Source organism: Arvicola amphibius, chromosome 7 (genome assembly GCF_903992535.2).
Source record: "Arvicola amphibius chromosome 7, mArvAmp1.2, whole genome shotgun sequence".
Lineage (NCBI taxonomy): Eukaryota > Metazoa > Chordata > Mammalia > Rodentia > Cricetidae > Arvicola > Arvicola amphibius.
The window spans coordinates 56,432,028-56,459,735 of NC_052053.1; the positions used below are offsets into that span (position 1 = coordinate 56,432,028).

General features: G+C 42.4%; 1 protein-coding gene across 13 annotated transcripts in view; it reads left to right on the plus strand.

Moving 5' to 3' along the window:
* The window catches only part of Dennd1a (DENN domain containing 1A), a 533,475-nt gene that overhangs the window by 323,680 nt on the left and 182,087 nt on the right, over nt 1-27,708 (plus strand). For all 13 annotated transcript variants that reach the window (XM_038335860.2, XM_038335849.2, XM_038335850.2 and 10 more), the window contains one exon: nt 12,592-12,637. In XM_038335860.2, the coding sequence (XP_038191788.1) occupies nt 12,592-12,637 (46 nt within the window). The remainder of the gene's footprint in view (nt 1-12,591; nt 12,638-27,708) is intronic.

Consider the following 27,708-nt stretch of genomic DNA (forward strand, 5'->3'; position numbering starts at 1 on the left):
TTCTCTTAACGTTCCAGTTGTCTTCTGCTTCCTTACTAAACCCTTAGATGCAGCCTGCCAGTCCTATTTTCCAACTGCCACTTGCTGCCTACAATAAGAGACAGAAGCCTTCCTCCCTGGCCCCAGTATCATGGAACAGCTAGCTCTGACTTGTACTTACCTTCTCATGGTTGGCCTGGTTTTCCAGTTTTCATGATGTGTTCTGATGTGATTGTCCCTGGGACTGATGAGGCAAATATTGCAGTGTCTAGAGCAAAGACATTCGGCCTATCCCTGGGAGCAATGGGAGGGCAGGGATCACTGGCCACAGCACAGGGAGCAATGGATGCTTCTGCAGTGCATCAGTGCACTTTGTGACAGAGCTTTAGGGAGACGTAACTCTGTCCCTACAGTGATCAGCACCAGGGACAATAAGAACGGCTCTAGATTCTAAGTATCTCCCCCTAAACATTTGATCTGAGAAACTAGACTAAATGGGTCATTGGCTGTTAAGCGTACTGTTATGTGGGATGTCTTAGAGCTAGAAAAACACAAAGAGAAAATCTGATGCTTAGCAGTTGCATTTGTGTTTTTTAGTATACATTTATTTCTCCATAAACCCCCTTTTTCTTATTTAATTTGTACCTTGTTCGTTCCTGTATTTCTCCCAGGGTTTTATGGGGTGCTGGTAGCTACTATCTGAGACTTTCCTTTAACAGTCAACTCTGGTTGCCCTGGCTTTTATTGAATTCTCTGTGGCTGTAGATAGCCCTGTCTCTTGACCTTCCCCTCTGTGATTAACTGTTCATGCTACTGTGTTTCAGTCATGGGGCCTTCCTGACACCTTTTTAGCCCCCCTCCTTCTGGTAGACTGAAGAGATACAAAAGAGCATAGCTCTTCAGGCTTTTTTTGTTGGCCTCTCAGGTTTTCATCTGGGACTTATCTTTGTAATAAGCATTCATTTGGTTGGGACCACTGGTATGGTACTCTCAAAAAGCATCTCCACATACCTGCTCTGGGCCACCTCAGGTAGCCGAAGAGGGACATTGCCCTCCCTCTCTCCATTTTCACTGATTTGCTAGTGAATTATGTATGTCTTGCATTAACAACCATCTTTAGCACTGAACTTAACTCACACTTAGCTCGCCTCCACTGTCAAGTATCAGAGTCCTTTCACCTCCTCCTGCATGTGGAAAACAGGCCCCCTTCTGCCTCCTTCTCCAATTTGGAATTGTTAATGATCTCCTCTTGGGACCCTCTTCTTGTGCAGAACACAAATCAGGGAGGACCAGATAAGGAACCAGGAAGAAAGGTTAACACCTTGGCCCTTAGAAATCTTTCTTAACCTATGGCCATTTGCACCAGTTCTATATTTCAAATTGTATTCTATGCCTCTCTCCAACTGTGACTTTTGCCAAGCTACTTAACCTCTCTGATCCACAGAGATTTCTGTAATTTATAAAGACTAGCCTTTTGCAATTTCTAGAAAGATGAGGTGGGGTCTTCTTTGGTCCTCACTGTACCTCATGTCTTCCTGCAGAGGTGTGTCTACAGATAGTCATGTACTTATTTAATGTGGTGCTTGCTCTGGAATACTAATAGACTGAGCTAGGTGCATCTCTTTTCGTGCCCTTTTCCCCCAGCCCGTGTCATGTCTGTCACATACTAATGTTCACTTAGTGAGACTGATAGACACAAGAGACTGGTTTCCCTTTCCTGATGCTCAAGTGTCCGTATACTGTGGTGCTTATGTGTATGTAAACATACTTTAAGCCATCTCTAGATTACCTATGATACCTAATGTAATGCCATGTAAAGAATTGTTATTTGTATCATTGAGGAATGATAATAAGAAAAACTTACACAATATAGAGGCAGAACTAACTGCACAGGAACAAGATTACAAGCCAAACAATGCCAAGACCGTGAGATGGAGAGAGACCAGGATCTGTGAAATGGTGGGGAGGCCACAGCAGACTGTGCTACATACCAGACTTTATCCACCTGGATTCAGCAGTGCTCAGTTTACAACAAATTCAAGCTTTACTTTTTAGAACTTTCTGTAATTTTATTTTTAGAACACTTTTGATCCAAAATTGGTTAAATCTTTATGAATATGAGGGATGACTAGTTTATTTTCTCTGTGGACTCTATACATCACCTCATGATTCTGTTTCCCTCTTTGGGTTGGCAGTCAAAGGGCTCAAAACTCAATTTGTGGTATTAGCAAGTGTCAAGCATGAAACCCAGGTACTATTATCACTGTGGCTTCTGTTGTTCCTGTGGCAGCTTTTTCTTTTCTTTCTTTTTTCTTTCTTTCTTTCTATTTTTTTCTGAGACAGGAGTTCTCTTTGTAGCCCTGGCTGTCTTGGAACTCATTCTGTAGACCAGGCTAACTCACAGAGATCTGCCTGCCTCTGCCTCTGCCTCCTGAGCGCTGGGATTAAACTATTTATTTTCTTACTTTGGAGACTGTTGAACATATTTGTATGAATTGCTTTAGATAACTGTTTAGAAGAGTGTCAGGGCTTAGGAGATTGTTTACCAGGTTAAGTACTTGTCCTGCAAGCATGAAGAATAGGTTTGGAGTTCAGAACCCCAGAATCCACATAAATACTCAACAAGCATGGAGGACCATCTTTAATTCTAGCCCCAAGAAGGCAAAAATTGTGGAATCCCTGGGTCAGGCTTGTTGGTCAAACTGGCCCTATTGGCAAACTCTGGAATCCATTGAGAGATCCTGCCTAAATGAATAAGGTAGAACGACACTCAACAACCACCTCAGGCATACACATACACAAATGTGCACCGACATACAGTGCATGCATACACAGCTACATATATAAAAGTGAAAGTAACAGTCTAGTTAGTAAGATAACCTATTGTTGTTGCTAAATGTAGCATAAGGGTTAAATCACTTTTTAATTTTCATTTTGTGTGCATTGGTGTTTTGTCTGCATGTATGTCTGTGTGAGGGTATTGAATTCCCTGGAACTGTAATTGCAGACAGTTGTGAGCTGCCATGTAGATGCTGAAAATAAACCCAGGTCTTAACCTCTGAGTCATTTCTCTAACCCTGGGTTAAATCATTCTTTAAGTAGTGTAACAGACCCTAGGCAATAAGGGTTAGGGTGGTATCACTGTTAATAGAGTCACTGTGGGTGAATTTCTGAGAATGCCTTCTAAATCTATAAGACAATAGCATCAGCTGGATGATTTGAGGATTCCCACACAGCCCTTGGTGTCTGGTGTGTGCTCGGTATAGGGCTTTGCAGCTGTCTTTGTCCTCCTTTCTCTCCACTGTACATGTGAAGAAACAGAGTTCTGTTTTCTTGTTGCTAACATCTAGAGGAATATTCAAACTTGTATATGATCTTTCCCAAGGGGAAGCCAGGCCCAAGCTTGTCACAGGAAAGGTGTGAGAACACTAGGGTGATCTAAGAAATGACTGCCTGGACTCTTTAGGTCTTTAGGTAACAGAGGGACAGCACATGCCTGATAGCTCAGAGGCCATTTAGGACTAGAGGGTTCTTGTGATAAAAGGGCATTGGAAAAAGGTAAGTAGACAACACCTCAGGCTAGTGTCTGAGAGCAGACTGGAGGAGGTCATTCTTCTTTTTGCCTGTTTTTCTCCTTAGTAATGCTAACGTTTGTCTCCTGAGACATGGTGAATCTGTGTCGCCTCAGTCTTGTTGATGTGGTTTGCAACCTCAGGTCTGCTTCTGTTCTCCTACCTGACCTCAGCTTTCCCTGGCTTTCATGATCCCTCATTGTCATGAGTACTGTAGGAGGTTCTGCCGGGCCTCAGCCTACACTGACTCATGGTGCACAGTCAGGTAATGGTGGCTGCCCTTGTCAGTTTTCTGTGCTACCTGGCTCCCATGGTAGGCTATGTTACTTTCAGAAGACCACAGCTGTAGTGATTAATGTTCTTCAATAAGATGAACTATAGTCTCTCTTCTACTCCACTCTCCATTCTTTTGTCCTTTGGCCTTTCTATTTATGATTTAGAGCAGTATTTAAAACTGTAAGGCAAGTTGTATTTATACATTTGTTTCATTGAAAACAAGAAAGAAAAGGGAAGCTTGAGTGAGTGAGGACCCTTTGAGGTCTTTCCTTGCCTTTTAAAAATAACAAATTGAAGGCAGCCTCATGGGCTCCCCCTTGCCTGAGAAGAGCATTGGGTATGAAGGCATTGTACCTCTGAGAGCAAAGGTGGGTGTGTCACCTGAAAACAATGAGGCTGGCTGAGTAGTTTGTGGGGTTTAGAGGGGACAGCAGGCTTCCCAAATCCCTGTGCTGTCCCAGGCTGTATTCCTTCCTGATATCTAGGCAGATGTGCTCACCTGTGATGGGTTTTTCTCCCCAGCCACTCCTCCCTCATTGTCTGGGGAGCTGTTATGTGTTTGACCAACAAGTGTTCCTTTATTTCACCTGCCAAATTTCCAATTAGTAGCAGCTCACCTCAGGAGAACATAATTAAGAGGGCTCTGGTTTTCTGGGGGGAAAGAATTAAATAAATTGTGAAAGCACAGTAATAATGAGTGGGATAGCAGGGCCACGAGTAGGTCTGCAGTCTTTGTGCATGCCTGTTCTGGGAGGAAGGATGTGCCTCGATGAGCTGTGCTGTCTGTCCCAGGTCGGATTCCATACCAGGGCAGTTGGAGAGCCTCTTGGGTACCCAGTCCTTCCCTTTGGCCTCAGAATGGAGAAGGCCTCAGCATGACACCACAAGCACATCCTCCCAGCCGTATGATCTTGGCAAGTTGCTCCACCTTTCAGAGTGTGTTTCCTCGCCAAGAATGAGAATAATAGCACAGTCTTGCAGGGTTGCCTTGAGAATTGTGTATGCATTGCATGAAAGTGGATGGGTATAGTCACTCAATATTATCAATTCCTTTCTCCCTTAGGATTCAAAATAAAGATACTTGTCAGGTAAAGGTCATTACATTGTCATTGCCTTGACACCAGCAATGAAGGAAAGAAAGAAGAAAGAGTAGAGTAGGCTGCACTCTCCCAGAATATAACTGAGAAAGTCAGGTAGTACAGTAATTTCCAGAGAACAAAGGGCCAGTGTAGACGTACCCTATTCTGCTATTCAGAGATGAACAATGGCATCCCACAATTATTGTCAGCCTCATAGCAGTTGTGACACAGTTCTCATGCCCACCTATGCATGAACTTGATTATAACTGCTAATATTATGATTGCTTTAATTTAACTATGGTTGTTGTTGATTTAGTGTGTGTTGTGTTGATTGGCATTTAAACCATCTACAAAATGGTTCTGAGATCTGCCTTGGAATCTAAAGACCTGTGAATGTTGCATAGAAACTCGATGTGGTTGCCATTAATGAGGAAAGAGCATTTGTATCCATGTGTTCTAAAGGGCAGCACACAAACAAGGAGGGAACTCCTACTGGTGGATACATGGACATTGATGTCCTGGATAAAGAAAATTATTCAGATAAGTAGGCCTTCCAATGTGACATCTTTAGGAATAGGTCACCAAATTTATTTTGCATTTATTTTTCCTTTTATTGTATGCCTAGGAGTGATGGAGGATGGTCATCTGTCTATGTGTTACTTTCATTGGTTAATAAAGAAACTGCCTTGGCCCTTTAATAGGACAGAAAATTAGGTAGGCGGAGTAGACAGAACAGAATTGTGGGAGAAAGAAAGCAGAGTCAGGCAGATGCCATAGGCAGTCGCCATGCCTCTCCTCTCCCAGACAGACACAAGTTAAGATCTCTCCTGGTAAGCGACCACCTCGTGGCGCTACATAGATTACTAAATATGGGTTAGTCAAGATGTGAGAATTAGCCAATAAGAGGCTGAAACTAATGGGCCAGGCAGTGTTTAAATGAATACAGTTTCCGTGTAATTATTTTGGGTAAAGCGAGCCTGGTGCCGGGAAGCGGCCCTCCTCCGTTCCATCTACATAATAGTGAGAAAGGAGTGTTTAAATGTGTCATCCTAAGTGGTCAGAAAGTAACAAATCACCAAGTTGTCCATTATATTTTTTAAAAAAGCGAGGGCCTCTGGGAGAAAGTGACATGAAATTCTGCTGAACAATGGAGTGCACGGGTGCCAAGAGTGTGTGTCCACAGTATGGCTGTGTAGAGGAGATAGGACTCAGCACTTCTGATACTCACGAAATAACCATTCCCTGATGGCCTGCCAGCTGCCCATCAGGACCTCGGATGAACAAGAAAACATTGTCTGAGCTGGGCATAACAGCTTACAGCTGTGATCTCAGTACTCAAGAGGTGGAAGCAGAAGGATTCCCATGAGTTTTCAGCCAGCCTGAGCTATAGTGAGGCCATCACAAATAATGGAGGGAAGAAGGGAGGAAGGAAGGAAGAAGGAAGATAAACCATTGTCTGAGAGAGAGGAGAGGCAGTAAAGAGCCACAGTGGGTCTGAAGAGAATCCTTTGGACTTGAGTCACTTACTGAGTGTCCACCAATGCTGCTCTGAGCTGTACTACTTATGGAATGTCTCCAGTGTTTGCAGTAATCCTGAAAGATCTCCATGGTACAGGCAATGCCCTTTGGGAAACACCTGGCTAGGGTTTAGCAAAAGGTAAATGAAAATCAGTCCAGCCCTTCAATTAGTAATCTCTGTCTGAAATTCTGTTTGAAACATTAAGTCACTGGTCAGTTATATACTTCAGTGTAAGACCTGGAATGTCAATAAGATTTAGTTAAATATTATAGGCTTGTGCTTCTCTCCCTGTGTCAGGCTCTGGGCACATTAATGAGTGGCCATTTTTTTTCTTTCTGGAATTTTGCGCTCTTCCTGCTTCCTTTCATTACATTAGGCAAGGTTCCACTAGATGAGACATTTGCAGTCTTAAGACTTCCTGCCGAGGTTTAGACTTTGTATTTTTGACATTGAAGTTGTTGTGATTCTACATATGAAGTTGTTTGATTGTTTTCATTACAATGTTTCTTATATTAATGAAAAATTAAAAGCAACTTATTGTCTAATTCTAGGAATTGGATTCAATAAATTATGGCCTACCCTGCTAAGTGAAATATTATGCAGCTTTTAAAATAATATCACAACAGTTATAGAGTGATATGGAAAATGTTAGTGTGAGAAATGAAAAACAATAAAATGCATAAAAGTAATTTCAGAGATATGAAACCATTAGTTTAGGTTAATATTAGGGTGAGCCAAAAATAAGGAATAGTTGTGTTAGATGGTCTAATCATGAGTAGATGGGTTCCCTCCCAAAGTTGCCACTCATAGTAAACAGGCAAAGAAAAAGGCATCTAAGAAAATATGTAAGTAGTTGCAATATAAGAGTTATATAGAGAATGGAATTTACCTGCAGAACATACCTAGAATCATCCACTTGTGTACTTGCCACGTTGAGATGTTAAGGAGGTGGCTTCCTTTTTCTTCTTTCCCCCACCCCCACTTAGAATTTGTAATAACCTATTTGTAATGCAAAAAAAAAAAAAATGTAGATTCTGGGAAGCATTTGAGGTGTTGGAAGCAAATGATAATAAGCAAAAAATAGAAGAAGCTATTTGTCCAGATTCGCTTTCTTGCAAAGCACAGAACTGTGCAGATTCAGAGTGCGTGTGTTTTAAATGTTGTCTAAATACAGACTATGCAGGCCTAACAATTATTGGATATGAAGCTGCTTTTCTAGAATACACCATAATTACTCAAAGCCTACCTAACAGTGTCAAAGAGGGAAACCTACTCTGTCCCTTCTGGCATGTCTAAATCACTTTCATAAGGCTTCCCCCATCTCTTGTCATGCTCTCGTGTACACTGAAGTAGCATGGCGTTAAAACCTACACATTTCCATTTCTAGAGAACGTTTTCTCTTTTTTTTTTTCTTCTCATGGTTTATTTTTTTTATATTTAAAAATTTCCATCTCCTTTCCTCCTCCTCCCCCCTCCCTCCCCTCCTCCTCCCCCTTCCCTCCCCTCCTTCTCCCCCTTCCCTCCCCTCCCCTCCACCCATACCTCCCCTCCCTCCCTCTCAAGGCCAAGGAGCCATCAGGGTTCCCCACTCTATGCTAAGACCAAGGTCCTCCCAACTCCCCCCAGGTCCAGGAAGGTGATCGACCAAGCTGAGAAGGCTCCCACAGAGCCCGTCCATGAAGAACAATCAGAGCCCAGAGCCATTGTCCTTTGCTTCTCAGTCAGCCCCCGCTGTTGGCCACACTCAGAGAGACGGATTTGGTCGCATGATCCATCAGTCCCATTCCAACTGGAGTTGGTGATCTCCCATTAGTTCTGTCCCACCGTTTCCATGAGTGAACGCACCCCTCTCGTTCCTGACTTTCTCCCTCATGTTCTCGCTCCTTCTGCTCCTCATCGGGACCTTGGGAGCTCAGTCCAGTGCTCCAATGTGGGGCTCAGTCACCTTCCCCATCTGTCGCCAGCTGGAGGTTCCCTCACGGTCCTGACTTTCTTTCTCATGTTCTCTCTCCTTCTGCTCCTCATCAGGACCTTGGCAGCTCAGTCCGGTGCTCCAAGGTGGGGCTCTGTCATTTTCTTCATCTATCGTCAGGTGGAGGTTCTATGGTGATATGCAAGAAATTCATCAGTATGGCTATAGGAACTGGCCTTTTCAGGCTCCCTCTCCTCAGCTGCCCAAGGAACTAACTGGGGGCGTCTCCCTGGAAACCTGGGAAACCCTCTAGGGTCAAGTCTCTTGACAACCCTCAGGTAGCTCCTTAAATTAAGATATATGCTTCCCTGCTCTCATATCCACCCTTCCTATATCCCAAGCACCCCATTCCTCCGAGCTCCCCCCCGCTCTCCCCTTCACACTTTTCTCTCCCCATCTTCCCTTGGCCCAGTCTTGCCCAACCCTCAAGTTCCCAATTTTGCCTGGCGATCGTGTCTACTTCCAATATCCAGGAGGATTACTATATCTTTTTTTGGGAGTTCACCTTCTTATTATCTTCTCAAGGATCCCAAATTTATAGGCTCGATGTCCTATAATCATGGCTAGAAACCGAATATGAGTGAGTACATCCCATGTTCATCTTTATGGGTCTGGGTTACCTCACTCAGAATAGTGTTTTCTATTTCCATCCATTTGCCTGCAAAATTCAAGATGTCATTGTTTTTTACCGCTGAGTAGTATTCTAGCATGTATATATTCCACAGTTTCTTCATCCATTCTTCCACTGAAGGGCATCTAGGCTGTCTCCAGGATCTGGCTATTACAAATAATGCTGCTATGAACATAGATGAGCATATGCTTTTGTTGTATGATTGGGCATCTCTTGGGTAGATTCCCAATAGTGGAATTGCTGGGTCCTGGGGTAGATTGATCCCGAATTTCCTGAGAAACCGCCACACTGCTTTCCAAAGTGGTTGCACAAGTTTGCATTCCCACCAGCAATGGATGAGTGTACCCCTTATCCCACAACCTCTCCAGCAAAGGTTATTATTGGTGTTTTGGATTTTAGCCAATCTGACAGGTGTAAGATGATATCTCAAAGTTGTTTTGATTTGCATTTCCCTGATAGCTAGGGAGGTTGAGCATGACCTTAAGTGTCTTTTGGCCATTCGAACTTCTGTTGAGAATTCTCTGTTCAGTTCAGCGCCCCATTTTTTAATTGGGTTAATTGGCATTTTACCATCTAGTCTCTTGAGTTCCTTATATATTTTAGAGATCAGACCTTTGTCAGTTGCAGGGTTGGTGAAGATCTTTTCCCAGTCAGTAGGCTGCCTTTGTGTCTTAGTGACAATGTCCTTTGCTTTACAGAAGCTGCTCCCATTTATTCAATGTTGCCCTTAAAGTTTGTGCAGCTGGGGTTATGCATAGGAAACGGTTCCCTGTGCCCATTTGTTGTAGAGTACTTCCCACTTTCTCCTCTATCAAGCTCAATGTGTTCAAATTAATATTGAGGTCTTTAATCCATTTGGACTTGAGTTTTGTGCATGGTGATAGATATGGATCTACTTTCATTCTTCTACAGGTTGACATCCAGTTATGCCAGCACCATTTGTTGAAGATGCCCTCTTTCTTCCATTGTGTACTTTTGGCTCCTTTATCAAAAATCAGGTGTTCATAGGTTTGTGGTTTAAGATCCGGGTCTTCTATACGATTCCATTGGTCAACTTCTCTGTTTTTATGCCAATACCAAGCCGTTTTCAATACTGTAGCTTTGTAATAGAGTTTGAAGTCAGGGATGGTAATGCCTCCAGAAGAACCTTTATTGTATAAGATTTTTTTGGCTATCCTGGGTTTCTTGTTTTTCCATATAAAGTTGATTATTGTCCTCTCAATCTCTGTGAAGAATTTTAATGGGACCTTGCTTGGGATTGCATTGAATCTATAGATTGCTTTTGGTAGAATTGCCATTTTTACTATGTTGATCCTCCCAATCCACGAGCAGGGGAGATCCTTCCATTTTCTGGTATCCTCTTCAATTTCTTTCTTCAAAGACTTAAAGTTCTTGTCAAATAAATCCTTCACTTCCTTGGTTAGCGATACTCCCAGATATCTTATGCTATTTGTGGTTCTCTTTAGAGAACAGTCTGTGGTTAAATTACACCAGAGGCTTTGGCTGTTGGGGTTATTTTTTTACCTTTTTATCACAGTTGTTTGACTCTTCTGTCTTCTAATTCACTTGTTGGAATTTTGGTTCTGAAATTCTGTTTGAAACATTAAGTCACTGGTCAGTTATATACTTCAGTGTAAGACCTGGGGTGTCAATAAGATTTAGTTAAATATTATAGGCTTGTGCTTCTCTCCCTGTGTCAGGCTCTGGGCACATTAATGAGTGGCCATTTTTTTTCTTTCTGGAATTTTGCGCTCTTCCTGCTTCCTTTCATTACATTAGGCAAGGTTCCACTAGATGAGACATTTGCAGTCTTAAGACTTCCTGCCGAGGTTTAGACTTTGTATTTTTGACATTGAAGTTGTCGTGTTTCTGAAGCTACTTAATTAGAAACACATTCATTTTGGTGTACACTGGAGAAAACTCAGGCAGCAAAGCCAGGCACACTGGGAAGCTGAAGCATCTGTGGGGCTGGCAGCTAAGCTAATGGCCTACAGTTTCAGGGCAAAAATATCGCAGGGAATTTCTTTGCCTCTCAAAGCAAAGAGAAGCTTCATGTGTCCTGCAGGTATCTTGAAGAGGGGAAAATGGACAGAAGAAGATGCTAGAAGAAAAGACAACTCTGTTTCTCTCCAGTTTAGTTTGTACAGTTCTTTCTTTGACTATTATCAAATACAAAACCTTCTAGAAGAATTCTTCTCAAGATGTGCAGCTAATGTTCAAGTCTGTCTTCCAGGCTTCTGAGATGCGTAACTGCTGAGATCTATAGTGAGGAGGACATTTTGTATTCCAAAGGATGATTTTGCTTGAAGAATTTTATTTGTTGAACTATAATGAGGGAATTGCAACGTTTCTTCTTTTTTGAATGTTTGAGTGATTTTTAAACTTGCATCTAATATCTAAGAGCCTTAGTTGCCTCCCCACCTATTTCCAGCTGCAGCATGAGCTCCTGGTTTGCAGTCATCCTCTGCCTCATTGTTTCCCCAGGTCTACACCCACTGTGTAGATCCTTGTCCCTCCACTGTTACTCCCACAGCCCAGTCCAAGCCAAGTGTCTTGTCTCTAATTTCATTGAAAACTAGTCCTTGTTGGTGTTATAGGGTATATGATATTCATGGGAAGACAACCAGGAAAGTTGCTAATCATTTCTGTCCTCCCTGCTTCCTGCCCTTCCTCTTCTACTCCTAAGGAAGACAAGGTGTGTTTAGCAATCTGGGACCAAGCTGGTCAGCTTGGGCTTACTGCTTGCTCAGCTGTGTGTCATTAGATAAGTGATCTAGCCTCTTTTCGTCAATTTTCTTCTTTGTAGAATGGGGTTATTATGTGGGTTGGAATAGTGACTGCATATATAACTGCTATCACATTTATTACCAGAGGGAAACATCATAAATGACTATATGTATACACACACTCTCCTTACAACAAAGGAAGGACCAGCTACTACAGAATGCCCTGATTTTAGAACCTCTGGACTTACTTGCTCTGCAAAGAAAGCAGATAGTGGAGGTCTCTATTGTCTAGTAGCCTAACCATGTGTGTGCCATAGCATACAGAAGCTTGCTGAACACTCTCCAAACATCAGGATGTATGTCTTCATTGTGAAACATAGCCAGTAAGGGGTGATTCTTCAAAAGCTATTGTGCTCTCTATTCAACCTTTATTTTTTTCCATTATGATAGTTGAGTTTAATTAGTATCAGTACTTCTGTACTGTGTGTGTTTATCTTTGTATCTTAACAGTAGTTAGGATTGCGCCAAGAATCCTTTTATAAAGATAAGGTGACTGAGGCCAGGAAGCCGCTTAGCTACTGTTTGGAGTTGTTAGCTGACACCAAGGTTGATGCTCTTCCTGCTAGCCGTGCCATTCCCAGGGTTGCCTACATTTTTATATTCTTTGACGTTTCTAGGCTTGGAAACAAAATGTCACATTAAGATTTTTGTTGTGAAAGGAAATGTAACTGTGCATACGTTTATTAAAACAGCTTTTCTCTAAATAGTGAGCCATCTGTAATTTTTCATCGGAAGCAACAGACATTAAAGCAGCTGTGTGTCTGTTTCTCTTCGCAGTGCTCCCATGCCCTACCTCATAGGAGTCCATTTCAGTCTAATGGAGGTAAGTGGGCCCTGTCCTCCCTGCTTTCTAACATGGACTTCCTTTTAGCTTTGTGTAGCAGAAATGTGCAGCATGTGCAGCTCTGTACATAGGAGTGGCTGAAGCAGCTGCTCATGTGCATCCCCAGTCCTTCTCAGTTCACAGACTCCATCCATTAACCTAGACCATTCCAAAAGACTCTACATTCTGGACTTCTTTTGCTGTGGTTGGAGATGGTGGGTTTTCCCTGGGTGAATGAAGGAGGCTAAGAAGGTAGGAAGAACGGCCCCATTTTGGGTTTGGATAATGGAACGGAAAGGCTTTGTTTTTCATGAGGACGTTTATTTTGAATCACTGTAACAGTTTTACATTTTCATGGTAGGAGATGTGATACAAATGGTTTATAGAAGTTATGAAAATTAAAATTACCCACTATTATTTATTATTAAAAGTACTATTATTATTATTAAAAGTAGTTCATTATTCTAGAATGAACTACTTTTAACATTTTACTATTCTTCCATTTAGTCTTTATCTTGTAGATGTGTATTGCATATAATTTTATAACTTTACCTATCAGAGCTATGGTGTTTGAATTTCTGTCTTTTTATCTACCCTCAGTAAGAGCAAGTTTCCATTTGTTCCGTCATTCCTACAACTTAACCACTCTCATACTATTGAGCACTTCAGTTGCTGGATTTTTTTTCACTATTATAAATAGCACTTCAGCAAACATCTTTATGCATAAGACTTTATCTGCATTTTTTATCTGTATTATTTCCCTAGTGCAGAATCCCTAAAGCAGAAATGCTTGGTCAAAGCTGTGGGTCTGCTGCCAGATTGCTTTCAAGGTGGCTGTACCAATCAGACAGCAGCACTTTTGGTGGACTTTCTCTGCTTTTGTTCATGACCCTCAGTTTGTAGACTTGACCTCCCTTTTCTTCCTTGGGAAAGCACAGACATTTGCACTGCCCAGAGCTGGGTGGGGCTGGTCAGCTTGCCCTTGTGGCACAGTGTGGGCTCTGAGAGGAAGTCTCCAGCCCCACCTGTCATGGTGCTTAGTATATCTTAAAGGGAGTGCTACTTCTCTTCTTCTCCTTTCATTTCACGTCGACAAGGACCACCTGCTTCGCCACTAACTGTTGCACGCTCTGCTATTGTGCTTACGAAAATGAAATGAGTTGGTTATCGAAAAACCTGTTTGTTTGACATTGAGAATCTTGATCAAAATAGACCACAGAAATCTGCTCAAATTTCTAATTTGACAGGACGACCATGTGGCTCCTACATTCTGTTAACAGTCCCTCCCTGTCATCACCCAGCCCTAAGCACATACAGTTTATGGACTATCTTGGATGATGTATTTAGATCAGACTGAAGAAATTGCTTGCGTGTTTTACCTTTGTTAAGTATGGGGATCTAGTCAGAGATCCCATACAAAAAAATTAAAAGTAAATCCTTTCTAATGGACCTTGCGTGCCAACTGCTTTAGAGTTTAAAGGACTAAAGACTATTGAGTCTATCAGCATCCTCAGTTCCCTCCTGCCTTCCAGTCTGCTCCATCCCAGGCTTTTCCAGACCCTTCTTGTGTCCTAGTACCTTCAGCAAAGTATCTGGTCTTGGCTTCCTTTCCTTCTCCTCATGCCTTCCTGCCATCTTGCTTGATGCTCTTTCTTTAGCACTGAGTCCAAATCAGTGATGCTGCTCTGTGATTATAACACTGCTCTGCTCTGCCTCTCTCTCTGGATTTCAGGTCCAAATTCAAGTACCCACTGAATTTCTTTCCCCAACAGTTTATTATTTGCATGCCAGTGTGGGCATGTACATACAGACACACATTCTGAACACCCAATTCCTTTCCAATGTTCCCAGTCCCTTAAGAAGTACTGCCTGCAGATGCTCCAAAGTTGGGGCACACCAAGCACTCTCGATAAATTCTCACAAGTCTCTATATAAAGCGTCTCTAACCTCGCTCCGTTCCCACTGTCTTCCTTGGCTCTTTTCCTTGGCTTTCTTAGATTTTTACGAAGCCCAATTCACTGATTTGATAGCAAAATGTGGGCCTTGTATGTTCCAAGCATTGTGCTCGTCTTATAGGTACAAAAATGAGAACAGGATTTAATCCATAGTCTCATCCTGATGTGGGTTGCCAGGTGTTGTCACTACAGAACACCTTCCATTCTCATTCTACACTGCCCCCGAACTCACCATGGCTTCCCCACTGCTGTCAAGCCTTTTACCCCCATCACTGTAAGAACATATATGAGCCAGTGCTTAAACTAAATAGATCCTATACATCCCCATAGGTAGCCCAGCCCTTCTCTGGCTCTTCCAGGAAGTGTTCTGTCTTGTTTATCTTTCATTTGTGGACTCTCTTACTCTAAACAATAGCAGTTTGCATATCCTACAGTACATCCTCTGGAGTATGAATCCCATCCAAGCAAAGATAGCATCATCTTTGGTGTCCATAGCTTCTTTAGCAGGATACCAAGCAGACAGTATTATCTGAGCCACAGATTCCAAAAAAGGACAAATTTAGTGCTTGAAGAACTGTAACTGAGCACATTTTAAAGCCCTCCAACAGGCATCACTGTTTGGAAGTCACTCGGTGCCACCATCTCTTATAAGTTGCTATCTATCCAGCCTTTCAAGTGTTTTGGGTGAGAAGGTTCAGAAGCAGTGGCAAGCCACTGCTACCTATAATCCTAGCACTATTGGGCAAAGAGATTTGGAGGTCATGGGGTCTTGCTGGTCTCCAGCCTATCTTTGTTGTGTAAGAGATCCCATCTCAGGGATAAAGTGGAAAATGATTGAGCAGATGCATGCACACACTCAAAAGAGGTTTAAAAACATTTTTTTACCTTATTTGACTTTAAGTAATACAGAACAATCCTTTTCTCTAGTAAAGCATGCAATGCAGCATATGCTGAAATTTGAAGCACTTCAGTGAGCAGGTGCAAGTCTGTCTGTCCAGCCTTTCAAGGGTTTTGGGTAAGAAGGTTCCGAAGCAGTGAACCTGCTGTACTGAACTCTTGGTGTAGTCAATACAAAAAGAAAAACAAAAGTGTAAATTGTTTCAGCCTCCAGGTAGTTTTCTGAACAACAACAACAAAAATGTTTCTTGTGGGCGTTGTCCCCTACCCCCACCACCAAATCCTGGAATTTTTTCTCTAGGTCTCCTGAACTTCAGTTCAGGCTTAGGGCCTGCTTATGCTTCCTTCCTGGGTTCATGTGGCTCTGATAATGGCCTTCAGTGCTGCAGCCGTGTCCTGAGATTTTCCTGTAGTTCAATACCTAGTGAGAAGTGTGTATCAGAACTGAGAAGCTCTCTAAGGGAAGGAGCCGGGGAGGCCCAGCTCCTCACTACACTAGTTTTCTTACTGGCAATTCAGCAAAAGGCTTATTTTTGACTGGCTTGTTATTTTTTTCTTGAAAGCTATAGGCACCTTATTATGCCTTTGCATATGTGCCAGGATTTTTTAAACTTCAAGTGAATGTGGCAGATGTTCATAAAAGTTTAGAAAAAGCTACCATAGGAAGACTTTTTAACCATTTTTATGACACTCAAATTTGTGCACAAAAAGAAACATAAATTATAACCTAGTAGTCTCATTGGAAGGAAGGTTATTTTGAGGGAAGACCTACTTCTAGTCTTCAAGATAGAGCAAGATGCTATTGCTGTTTGCTAAATGGTAACCTTGTCACTATAAAGAGTCCACTTTTCTTCCAAAGTGACAAGTTTGTAGCTGTTCTTCTGTCCTCTCCTTCCTTCTGCCTCTTGATGTTCTTTCTCTCATTTAAGCAATTAGAGGCTAGTGGCAAGTGAACAGAATAGCCGAGGGTATTGGCATAGGCATAACTGCTTCTTGGAGAGAATGATCATGTTAGTTGGCAGCTAGGAAATCACAAAACATGGCCAGATTACATGCTGACTATTTCCTTTCATTCAACTGATCTCAATTTAGTTCAAGACACATTTATTCAGTCCCCCTTCTGTGCCGTATCTGGTAGCAGGTGCCAGGTCATGTCTTGTAGTTGGTACTTCTCCTACTTGTAAATGAAGAGTTTCCTCACATGCTTCAAAACAGTGGTCTGTGCAAACCTTAGAGTGACACGGGGAAGAGGTGCATCTAGAAGGTGTTCTATGTCACACTCTTGATGGTAGAATGGTCAGGAAGGTGGAGCAAAAGGTGATAAGGATGACATGTTTCTGAAGAGAGAGAGGCTCAGAATAACCTGTAATTGAGACCCTGGTGTATGTATGCAGAGGTGGGATGTTTACAATGTGGGTACTGGGGTCTGGCTTTTTACTTTTTACTCAGGTGATCTTGGGTGAGGATTCCAACTGATGAGCCTCTTGTTTTCTCACCACAAACTGAGGGTAAGTGCTGAGACCCCTGTATTCAATCCTTGAGAGGGTCTGGTGAGACAGTACAGTGCCCAGTACATAAAGCACTCCATAGAATCTGTAGTCGTGGCTGATTCTCTTTATTCAGTGCCTTAAAGTCACTTATATTGCTAAGCTGCTGGCTTTGAAATAATGATATGGGAACTCTTAGGTTTCCCCAGAGAAACAGTCTTAGCAAAATTGGCTTGTACCTGCCTGGTGTTCCCCGGTTTATGCTATCCCAGAGTTGGGAATATTCAATCAGTGTCCTTCAGACCCCTGCCTGATCACACCCTTGCATTTGGCTTTGGTTTTGGTTTTTCCTTGAGGAGTTCTGGCAGTGTATTATGGCTCTGTGTAAGTGCTGGATTTCTTGAACTTCCAGGCAATGTGGCAGTTGTGATACTTGGTCTCTCTGGGTCTTAATGTCTTCATCTAACAGAGCATGTTAAGTCCTATAGGTGTTTAGCATGTCTCATTGTCTGGCCTGTGGCAGGGACATGGGACATAGCCCTTTCCACAGTCAGGTGCTGAGAGGCTTTTATGCTCTAGGTTCCTTATCTCATAGTGGTCATGCCTGGTCTGTACCTACTTGGAGGTTTGCCTGGAGCAGATGCAGACAGGTAGAAGTAAAAAGGTGAATTTGGGTTGGCATCGACTGTGGTAAGAGGCACCGGTCCTGGTCTAGAGGGCTGAAGGCCACATTTCTCAGATAAAGAGACACATAAGCTGAAGCCCAACCAATAGATCAGGTCTAAGAAAGCCAGGAGCCCAGGGAACAGCATCAGCAGAGCCTAGAAATGGAGAACACGACTTCCCAGGCACCACGAGGAGTTCCATGTCGGCCAGGAGCCTGAAGGGGGAGGCCAGCCAACCAGGGCCTTGTAAGCTGCATTAAAGAGCCTGAACTTTATAGGGCAACAGAGAGCCATTGAAGAGTGTAAATAGGAAAGGGACATGGTCAGGCTTTCTCCTTGTAGGCCATTAGAAACAGTCCTTCCATATAAAATGCTGGAAACTGCTTCACACTGTTAATAAAGTAAATTGATATTTATAAAGATCAAGGTAATTCTTAAGGAAATTACATACCAAAACCCTGTATATAAAATTCAGATGTGTTAGCATCCCCAACCCATGTTTCTGAATGGTTTCCTTTGCTGCTAGGCCACAGCTGAGATTTTTGCAGTGATGCCTTGCTTGGGTATTTTTACACCACTCTCACACAATGTTGTCCTCTCCTCTCTGGCTGTTATTGTTGGTATTTTGTTCTTTATTTTATTTTACTATTTTGAAGCAGTCTTCCCTGCCACAGCCTCTCAACTGCTGGAATCATAGGCATGAACTACCATGTCTCAGTTCCTCTCTGTCTTCAAATGCTTTTATGCATCGGATATCCATTCTTCACCTGGTTTAAAGTTATAAATTTAGATGTTGTCCTCTGTGATAGTCCTAGACAATGGGACTAGAGAAAATGAAATCCAGGACGAAGATGTATATCTTCCTGGCCAGCTTCCCTTTCTAGCTACCACAAGAGGCATATGATGGGTACTCAGGGCAAATAGTCAGGTTCCTGAAATCTTCTGTTTCCATTGTTGTTTCTCTAGGATGGCTTGACAATGAGGCCCTAGGAGCCTAGTTCTTCCTGCAAATGCACCAAGGTAGCATTCTGAGAACAGAAACTGTCAGCTCTGAGCTCATCTTAGTCTCTGGAATGGGGAGGTCACGTTGTCTTTGTCTGCAGTGGAGGTCTTGGCTCACTCTTGGGCTTTGACACAAAATAATAGGATTCTCTTCTGTTTGTTTGTTTTTGTTTTTCGAGACAGATTTTCTCTATCTAACAGTCCTGACTGTCCTGGAACTTTGTAGATCAGGCTGGCCTTGAACTCACTGAGATCCACCTGCCTCTGCCAATGCTGGGATTAAAGGTGTGTGTCACCACTGTCTGGCTAGGATTCTCTTATAGACAGAGGAAATAATAGATATTTTAGGTTATTTCACACTACAAAAAGCCTGAATGTCTGCCATTTAAGTTGTCAGTATTTTAGCTAGCTTTTCCTTTCCATGTTTCTTCTGGGTTAGCAAGTCTTTAATCCTTTGTTCGCATGTATTTATTTATTTATCTATTTATTTATTTATTTAACTTATTTTTAAACCATTCAGTACCGAGTAAACCTGGGTGTCTCTTATTAACCATTGAAGCATTCTGCTGCTTCACAGGATACTGAATGTACATGGAGGTAAAACTCCAAGCCATAATCCTATTACAGTATAAATGGTGTTTTGTGGTAGCCTCACAATCATAAAGAAATTCCATTGGGAGTTGATTGATAGGGCAATAAGAAAGCAATCTTTGCATGAAAAATCTCATTTGATCAATGCAGTTGCAGGTTCATGGGGAGAACTGGAGCAGGAGACAAGAGAGAATTAGGTGGAGGCTAGAACTTTCCAAGTCCTTGAGTTACCACACACTGGAGACTGTATCTCCTTTGCCTTGGGCTCAGCCTTTCTTCAAAGGGCAGGTAGCCACATTGCAGAAGGAAGAGCCAGGACTGTAGGTAAGATGATTCTCTGCAAAAATGGGTCTGCCCACCCACAGCTGCACCTCTGGGCCATGCCCCACACTTAGACTGACCTTTTCCATCTCAGTACTTCACTCAGTTTATCCTGGGAAAGGAAATCACAGGACTCATCGTGACAGTGTAGCAACCTCCTTAGACAAGCTCTTTTTCCAGAGTGATGGGACCCACTTCCTTATCTCTCCAAGGCTCTTTGTCTCATCTATAGAAATGCAATGACATCTCGAAGACTTGTGACATGAAGAGCTTGTTGTAAGCATTGAATCGGGTGTTCATAGTTGGATTGTGTAAATGTAAGAGACAAAGCTTAGATGATTGAAATCCTAGAGATTTGTTTTGTAAAGAAAGAAGTAATTACACTGTGGTTTAGCGTTGACCAACTTTCCTCAACATGCCATTAGCCACATCATCAGATAAGGAATTCAGAACACAAGCATGCAGGTTTTATTCACCCAAGGCCTCAAAAGAGGTCTGCTTCAGTGGGTGGGATTCCCCCTGGAAACTCTCTCTTTCTTACAGTGGCATTCTGCCTTTACTCCACCACTTAGCGTATGTTGAGATCAGTTCATAGAAAACAATTTAAGCCTTAGTAGTTCTTTATATAATCAAAGGAACAAGTACTTGTGGCAAAGGTGAGCGTCTCCTGCAATCCAGCCGTTCTCAGTCTAATTTGTGTGGTTGAGCATAAGCCACACTAGAGAAACTGAGTAGTTGTGGGGCTCTGGTAATGATGCTTTGTTTTTCAATTTTATTTTCATCTTTTAGCCTGCTATTATAGATAAGACCCTTTCAGCAATCTTAAAACTGACTTCGGAGGAAACTCTGAAGTAATAAACTCTTACCAAGAGTTGCTTAAATGAGTCAAACTCTTGTCAGATGAAGATAAGAAGTGGGCTGCAGAAACCCAGTAACAGAGTGGAAAGAGCCCTGCAGGCCATGAGTTCAGCTTTCTTTTCCCCTAGGACAAGATTCCTTTTAACCATGTTCTTGCTTAAAATAGGAATCAGATTAACAGGGGAAAGGTATGAGTCATTTCACGGTCTGTCCCCTGTATGCAAAATGTTCTTAATCCTGGCCTCTTAAGATGCCTCTTGAAAACAAATAAGTGAGGCTTGGATCTACTAATGTGCATAATGCTTCAACCTCCTGATCACAACCTTAAAAGAGATCCTGGCTGTGTTAAGGCTCACATTTATCCCCTGTATGTGTATGCTTCTCACTTCACAAACATTTTTAATGAGGAGTAAGTAAGGAAATGTGTGTATACTTATACCCACATTGATTCCCATGTCCATCACATGATAGTTGCAAAACAAATGGAAGTAAGTACTAGAATTTCATGGCTATGAAATAGAAATTCTTTAAAGAATTAAGGAACTCATCTCCACAAGACAATCTTTACCCCCCCCCCCCTTTCATCCTTTTTTTTTTTTCAGTGATTAACTTTCCTAAATTGTCATTCAGTTAGAGTCACTTTTAACTGAGGTCAGCCCTATGGACCTGGGGACTTCTTTTCATAAACTCTTTTGGAGTGACTGGGGTGTAGCCTGATGGGAATGTTTCAGTGGCAGTGATGATTGAAGAGAGGTTCCCTTGGCCTATGCAAATCCCACCTGGGATCTGGGCACATGTGGCTTTGTTTAACACCATGCTCAGTAGCTCATGGTACGAATTTGTGACCATCAGGCATTTACTGTTGATATGTGAGGTCACCACAGTAGGGGTGTTTGTCAACCAAATTAAACTTCCTCTTAATGACCTAAAATAATTGATTCGGAAGGCATTTAAATGGGTTAGGGCAATGTGTAAGAAAACTGAAATCTGGCATTTTCTACACAAATTACTGTGTGTTATTTGATTTGTGTTTTGCTTTTGCTGAGAATAACATGATGGACTGTGGCTTTTGGATCAGTAGTTAAATCCCAGCTCCAACTTTTGTCTCTGTATGTGAGGCAAGTCACTGTAGTGGCATTGTGTACCTTCCGTTCCCTATCAGCTAAATGCGGGCACCTACCCAAAGGGTGACCATTAAGTGTCGTGCACATGAGCAAGCTCTCACTCAGTGGCAGATATTATTATTGAGTATTTTTAATAGTTTGTACAAAGTGACCCAGCTGTGATGAATAACTGCATCTCACTTCTTGCTAATAGCTTTCTCCATTAACTGCACTAAAAGAAGGAAAAGGAAAAAAAAAGAAAAATAAAAACGAGTCAGTAAACCTCTTTTTCCTTATTGTTTGGTTCTCAGTTGAGCTCAAGATTGAAGTTGAACAGGAAGATTTAGGCTATGGAAGGGTACTCCCTTTGGCTATATGGTAACTAACCATAAGCCTTGGCAAGAAAAGCTTGGGGTCATCACCCAGTGTTTGTGTAGAAACCAGGCATTGGCTTAAGGCCTTAAATGTGGTCAGTGGTGTCATTAGTCTTTTTAGAAGTCACCAACACGTCACAGGGTATGTCCTGCTAAAATGCTTTGCTTTATAAACCAGTACCTGAAAGAAACTTAAGAAGTCCAGGCTGGAGCTCATGGACACTTCTTCAGCCATGCCAAACCCCATTGTTCAGCCACCATACTGGGAAGGGTCCTCTTCACTGTGCTGACCATTTGGGTTAAATTATAAAGCTTGATAAGTACATATATGAACTACCCATCCCTAGCTTTTTAAGGGAGGAGGTGGGAGAGAGAGTAAGAGAGAGGGAAGGGGGGGAATGCTATGATTTTTGGAAGTCATCCCAATTTTTTAAAAATAAGAGAATTTGGACATTTTGGCATATGGGGTTTTTTAAATGAAATTTCATGGAACTGAAAACAGTCAATTTTAGGTTTCCAAAAATTGTTTTGATTTTCGTTGGTATAAATTTGCTGCACATGGTTTTGGGGGAAGTTCTACGAGATACATTTAGGATTTAAGAGTTGATTTTTTTTCTTTTCTTCCTTTCTTTTTTCTTTCTTTTTTTAGATTTATAATTGAATTTTAAAAGGTGGGTTATTGTGGGTTTTTTTTTTCCCCCGGGTTTTTTGGCCCCTTTTTCCCCAACTTGAAAATATGAACTGGAAAAGGGCAGAATTCCACTTTTAAGGATGGTTTCTGGAAATGACAGAATTACCCATTGCTGAGCAGTGACCTCAGGACATCATTTCAGCACAACTGGACCCTGTCTGCCCACTCCTCTTTCCCCACTTAAGAGCCAGTTCCATTAGCAGCAACTTCTGGCCATCAGCACATGAGTCACCTGTGCAGGGTAGGGCTTCTGCACTTCAAGGATCAACAGTGAGCCGTGTGGAAGAGAGGGAAGATGCCCAGGAGGGGGCTTTAGGCTACCTGCTGTGACAGGATCAAAGGGTTGAAAGGTCAGAGGGCACAACTCCCTTAACCATATCTGTCTGTGCAATAGCTGTTTCAGATTGTAAATCTTGGCAATTTCATTAAGTCCTCCTGGCTGCTACTGGGGCATTGAAATCATAAAATTTTATATCTGCTGCCTTTCCTGCCTCTGGCAGCCAGGCTGATACGTCCTGTACAAGTTGAATGTCTTATGAAAACCTTCCCTGGAATGATCAGAGCAGCACTAATGAATCCTCATATTGGGAAGTTAGGGCTCCCACAATCTCATTCTTTGGAAATGGTTGTTTTAAAGGGAGAAGAGTCCCCATAAAAGCTATGCAGCATCCTTTTAGATATAGAGTACCTCTCCTCCAGAAAGCAAATCCACAATCCTCTTTTGCCACATGCTTCCTCAAACACACAGGAGTTGAGGTAGGCTCAGTTGCTCGGCTGCTTACTACACAGCTTTGTCATAGTGCTGGATCCTCTCTGGGCAGTCCTTGACATATAGCAAAGTCCTTCTTCCCACCAGCTTTGTTGTATTTTTTGAGTCATATCTCTGAATGTGATTTCCAGCATGTTTTTATACATTTGGACCTGCGGCTCCTGCGTGGGACAAGTTGCAGCATTGGTCATCCTTTAACTGCCCGTTTATTTAAGACCACCTATAGTTTGTTTGCAAAGTTAAGAGATTTTTTTTTTGCCATGAAGGTACAAGTTCTGAAATTTCAAGTGTTCCTTTTCATAGGAGATCAGTTCCCTCTGATTAAGTCCGTAATTCTCACTAAGCCATGTTTATGGAGGCAATAAACAATGTTTCAGTGTGCTTGTTAAATTGGGTCTCCAACCTCTCCACTCTTTAAAAATTGACATTTCAAATAAAAGGCAGGAGTTAGGGTTTGTTGTGCTTAGTGATGAATGAGTGATGGCCAGGGGCAGTTGTGTAGGAGGAATAAGGCCTTGTTTTATGGTAGAGAGGCCCCGAACCATTTTGGGATTAGGAAGTCTATATTCTCTTACACTCCTGCTGAATGAAGCTCCTGAATCTAAACCTCATTGTTTCCAATTGGATGGGTACTGTGTTGAAGCAGCACATACATAACAAAGTCACTATTTAGTTTTTTAATTAATCTGTGTTCTGGTATTGATAACCCTGTTTTCCAAGTGACTAAGTTTAGGCACAGAGAAGTTATGTAGTTTGTCCAAAGTCACACAATGAAAGACAAAGATTTGAGCCAAGTTACTAAGCTGCTTTCAATATTTTAACATACAAAAGCAAAGATACTATACTGGTCTTACTTTGAGGTTCACTTAACTATTTAGTAACCTGTTTGTGCCCGCTGTATCCTTTAATAATAAAAGGCCCCAGGTTCTATGTGGGACAGAGTCCCAAGCTCAGTCATTCTTCTTTTAGAAATGAGACCCGAATGCGTACTCCACAAGGATGCTCAGAGATTTTGAGTTAGAGTACACTATAAAGTTCTTAGGCACTTTCTAGGTGACAGGGCCATGTGGAAAAGGGTGAGCTAAAACCATCATGATTTTAAGGGTCTAGTAATTAAACACATGAAGCCATGAAAAGCTTCCCTGAGCCTATTGTCCCTTGTCTCTGGATTTGGAGACGACCCCTTATCATGGGAGCTGGAGTCGGGAAGAGTTCCTAGAAAAGCAAGGATATGGAAGCTGGAAGGAGTCAGGCTGTCTTCCCAAGTACTCTCTTCCCCCAACACCAGCAGCAGAAAAAGAGAATGAAGAATGTCAATCCCTTGATTCTTTTACACGTGGAAGTACCAAGTCTCCAGCAGTGGTGGAATCAGGTGTGAAGTGCTCATCCTCCACTCTAGCTGAATAGAGGCTGTGTTGGGATGGACTTATAGATTGCAACTTCAGAAGAAATGGGAGAACTCAGAAAGGGAGGCCTACCAACACTGAGTTGACTCTGCCTGCTGACTGACTCTAAAGGGAACCTGCACGTGCCAGTGACTCTCCCAGTCTTATCAACACTCCTAGAGTTAAGGACTATGTTTCCCAGCCCTCAGAGTAGGGAACCAGTTTCGTGAACCTTTCTTAGAGCTACTTACTAGGAAGCAAAAAGCCAGGACACCAACCTTGGGTCTTTCTGATCACCTATCTAGGTTGACAGGCTCCAGGTACATGGAAATGTTCCACTGGGGCAATATCTCTTCCATGTCAGGGTTTCCCTAGGACCCATCACAAGGAGGCTGGCAGCCCTTAGAGTTCAAAGATCATGGTATTATTGTTCTTGTGTCCTTATAGCCCAATGGCTCTTGGGAATGGCTAACCATTGTGAGTGGGTTCTCAGAAGAGGCACCACTGAAGAGCAGGCCCTCTGCTGGCCTGACATGAGGATCTCTAGTGGTGTTAATGAGCGTCAGTGCTTCCTACCTTGTGGGATGAATTTGGTCTGACCTGGGAGTGTTTGGCCCACTTCCTTCCCCTGCCAAGTTTCTGTTTCTATTTAAAGCTTGCTGGGAAATTCCAGTGGGCTCTTAAGGCTCTCTGAGCAGCGGGCTTAGATTTTAATTTTGTGGGGCAGGAAGGAGCCCATCTGACTCCAAAGCAAAGCCACCACGTTCATCAACTGCTTGGCAGCTTGGTGACCTCTGGGGCAGAGGAAGGGAAGGAAAGTGTCACTTTTTCTTTGTTTGTACTCAAGATTTCAAGAAGAATAAAGAGCTTAGGATCCCATTTGCCTCTTCCCTTCCCAATCATACTTGCCTCTTTCCTCTCATTTCTTTGCTTTCCCGTTAGGAGGCCACCGGCTCTCCAAGCTGTTCTTTGTTATGTACTCATATGTATGCGCATGCATTTGGCTACATTTTATGTGTTCTGGGTAGTACAAAAAACACTGTAACCCACGTGCATGTTCTTTCTCTGACACACACCAGATTTAACAACACGGGTACATTGCTTCATTTCTTTAACTTTGGTTTTCTCATCCATCAAATGGGTATGATATTCCAGAGAAAACTCTCTTGAAGTTTATTATAGTTTTCAGAAAAAAAAAAAGTGTGTCAAAGTAAGTAGTGGGGATTGTAGGGGTATTGAACCCAGTTCAGCTGGGTTCAGAGCTGACCCATGAGCCGGCAGTGGTGGCGCACGCCTTTAATCCCAGCACTTGGGAAGCAGAGGCAGGCAGATCTTTGTGAGTTCGAGGCCAGCCTGATCTACAAGAGCTAGTTCCAGGACAGGCACCAAAGCTACAGAGAAGCCCTGTCTCAAAATACCCCCCCCCCAAAAAAAAGCTGACCCATGCTTCTGAGCCATATCAGTCTCCCTCTTTGTCTTATAAGGGGTATTTGAGATTAAGCTGATATACCCAGAGGGTTGATACACAAGGACACAACTAGTGGCTGTCATTGTGCTGCTGTGAGCATCAGGCAGATGTGATGGATGCAGAGTGCACAGCATCTTTTGGCACTTGCCAGCCCTGCAGACTTAACTCTAGGCACAGAGTTAACAGGAGAAGTGACTACATAAAGTCCAGGAGTGGTCACTCTGTATAAAATTTTGATAACAAACTTTGTTATCAAATATTTATATCACTTGGGTTTAATTTTAACTATATCCTCTAACTTCAAAATTTAAAAAGAAAGAAAAAGAAAGAAGGAAGGCAGGCAAGCAGGCCTGTTGAAAAATCTTACTTGAGGGCGTCTTAGCTAAGTCAGGAGCCAAGTCATTCACCCCGTTCCCAGAGAGATGAACCTTGGCCTTATGTAAACCAAACCCATGGTTATGAGGATATTGCACACCTCCCCGCAGCCCTAGTTATCAGCTCTGTGTTGGGCTTGTTGGTGCTGCCACAGAGGACCTATGCAGAGTAGATGGTGAAAAATGGCATTTGCTCATTACTGACTACACAGGCACAAAATAAATAGTGGTTTGTTCTTTTTAAATGTTCTTGCAATCATATGTAGCAAATGACTATGGACCTCTATTTTAGAGGAAAAATATGGTATTCAACTAGTTTTAAAAAGCTTGTCCTGGGCCCTTAAAATCCAGACCAACCTCTCTGGTTCCCGCTGCTCCTCCTCCATCCTGCTTTTGTCTCATGCCAGGCTATCTTGGGAACATGAAAGTATCTCAGTGGGACCCCTAAGTCCCACTTCTTTTATACCTTTCTAAAGGGAGGCACGATAGCCTAAAGAAGCAGTTGTATCCTGTAGGTATCTGTCTTTGCCTACATGTTTTCTGATGGCGATCTATGAAATCATCTTTATTAATAAAATTGTTTCATTTTATAGCAAGAACAGTTTAATACCTAGTGCTAATAATATACTAGGCATTATTCTATGTATCATAATACATATTTACTCATTTAATTACCAAAACAAACTGGTAGGACCATGTCACCACTTTTTGCTAATGTATAAGGCTTAAAGGGAAAAGTATACCTGGCCTAAGTACACAGAATGCTGAGTTCTGTGATGGAGACACGCTGTGTTCCCACCACCCAGATGGAGAGATAGCATTACAACCCCAGAAGCCTTTTATATGCCAAGTCTACCCAGTCTCCTCCAGCTTACTGGTAACCACTGTCCTGGACGAGCAATGAATTCACAGATACAGGGCCAAATGATTTGCCCACAGCTTGGAGGCTAAGTTGGAACTGAGACTCAGGCAGTATGGCCTCAGAGCATGAGCCAGCATCAGGAAAACAGTGGACTGATGGAAGTCTTAGTTTTAATAGCATAAAGTCATGACAGTAGAGTCTTAGTAGTCTCTCACTTCCTCAGAAAATAAGTTGCACTGTGTCTCCTCAGAACTCACATCCTTTATTGA